General features: G+C 60.3%; 1 protein-coding gene across 5 annotated transcripts in view; it reads right to left on the reverse strand.

Moving 5' to 3' along the window:
* TMEM41B (transmembrane protein 41B) overlaps positions 1 to 644 on the reverse strand; it is a 22,603-nt gene extending 21,959 nt beyond the window's left edge. Inside the window, exons 1-2 of one of the 5 annotated variants that reach the window (XM_039863544.1) lie at positions 466 to 644; positions 229 to 351 (exon numbers count right to left, since the gene is read on the reverse strand). In XM_039863544.1, coding sequence (XP_039719478.1) covers positions 229 to 351; positions 466 to 629 — 287 coding nt within the window. In that variant the 5' untranslated portion in view covers positions 630 to 644. The other 4 variants (XM_039863543.1, XM_039863546.1, XM_039863547.1 and 1 more) reach the window with 4 other exon arrangements.
* Between the last annotated feature and the right edge of the window lie 274 nt (positions 645 to 918).

Below are 918 nucleotides of genomic sequence, written 5' to 3' on the forward strand. Positions count from 1 at the left end.
CACACGTGTATATATATATATATATGACGCACCTACTAGGTGTCCGGCCTTGCGGTGGGCAGCGGCCCAAGCCCAGGTCCTCCACTCCCTGTGCTCCCGCCCCTGGGTACCAAGAGACGCTTTTTTCCCCCGCAAATTCCCGAGACAGGCTCCTTTCCCCTCCCGAGCCCCAAACGGCACACACCCGCCTCTGGGCCAGGCCCAGCTCTGGTCCCTGGATCCACTCACCCTTTAGGTTGTTTCCATTGCCCGGCGCCGTGAGACCCCGCATCCCCGCAGTTCGGTCCCCCGCTGCGGTCGTATGAAGTGTCCCCGTCTGCGATTTTTCGGCGACTCTGCCCTTTGCCATGGCTGCTACAGGGAAGGTAGAGGGAACAGGGTGATGCCGCGCCCCCTGACCAACTCCACCGCAGCCTCCTTATTAACACCCAAGGGCCACAGCCACTTCCGGGGCGACCTCCTCACCTGAGACGACCTCGGCCCCGCGATAACAGCGACGCTCGGCTGAGACTAGCAGTGCCCACTCGCACTAGGCTCCGCCCCGCGCCTCCCCGCACCGCCCCCGAGACTCGCGTGCTCGCGCGCCCGCCGAGCAACCGCGAGACAAATCGGATCCAGGCCCTCCCCATTCAGCGCCCCGCCCCCGCAAAAGCGGGAGCATGCGCAGTCGGGGCTCCGGCGTCACCTGATGCGACTCGAGGACCTTGGCTTCTAATGCGCTGCTCTAATTATGCGGAAGTGCAGTTCCAGCGACTTCAAACCTTTTGTCTAGGCCGCCGGAAGTGCCTGCTAGTGATTAGTTGGCATTTCGTGGTGGTTCTATATTCAGTACACCTCTTTTCGCACCATTTTCATAATCTGTCTTGAATTTGGAGGGGCTAAAGAATGCTTGGTCTGAAGATGTTGGAAAACGTAAAA

This window comes from Pteropus medius, unplaced genomic scaffold (assembly GCF_902729225.1).
Source record: "Pteropus medius unplaced genomic scaffold, Ma_sr-lr_union100, whole genome shotgun sequence".
NCBI lineage: Eukaryota > Metazoa > Chordata > Mammalia > Chiroptera > Pteropodidae > Pteropus > Pteropus medius.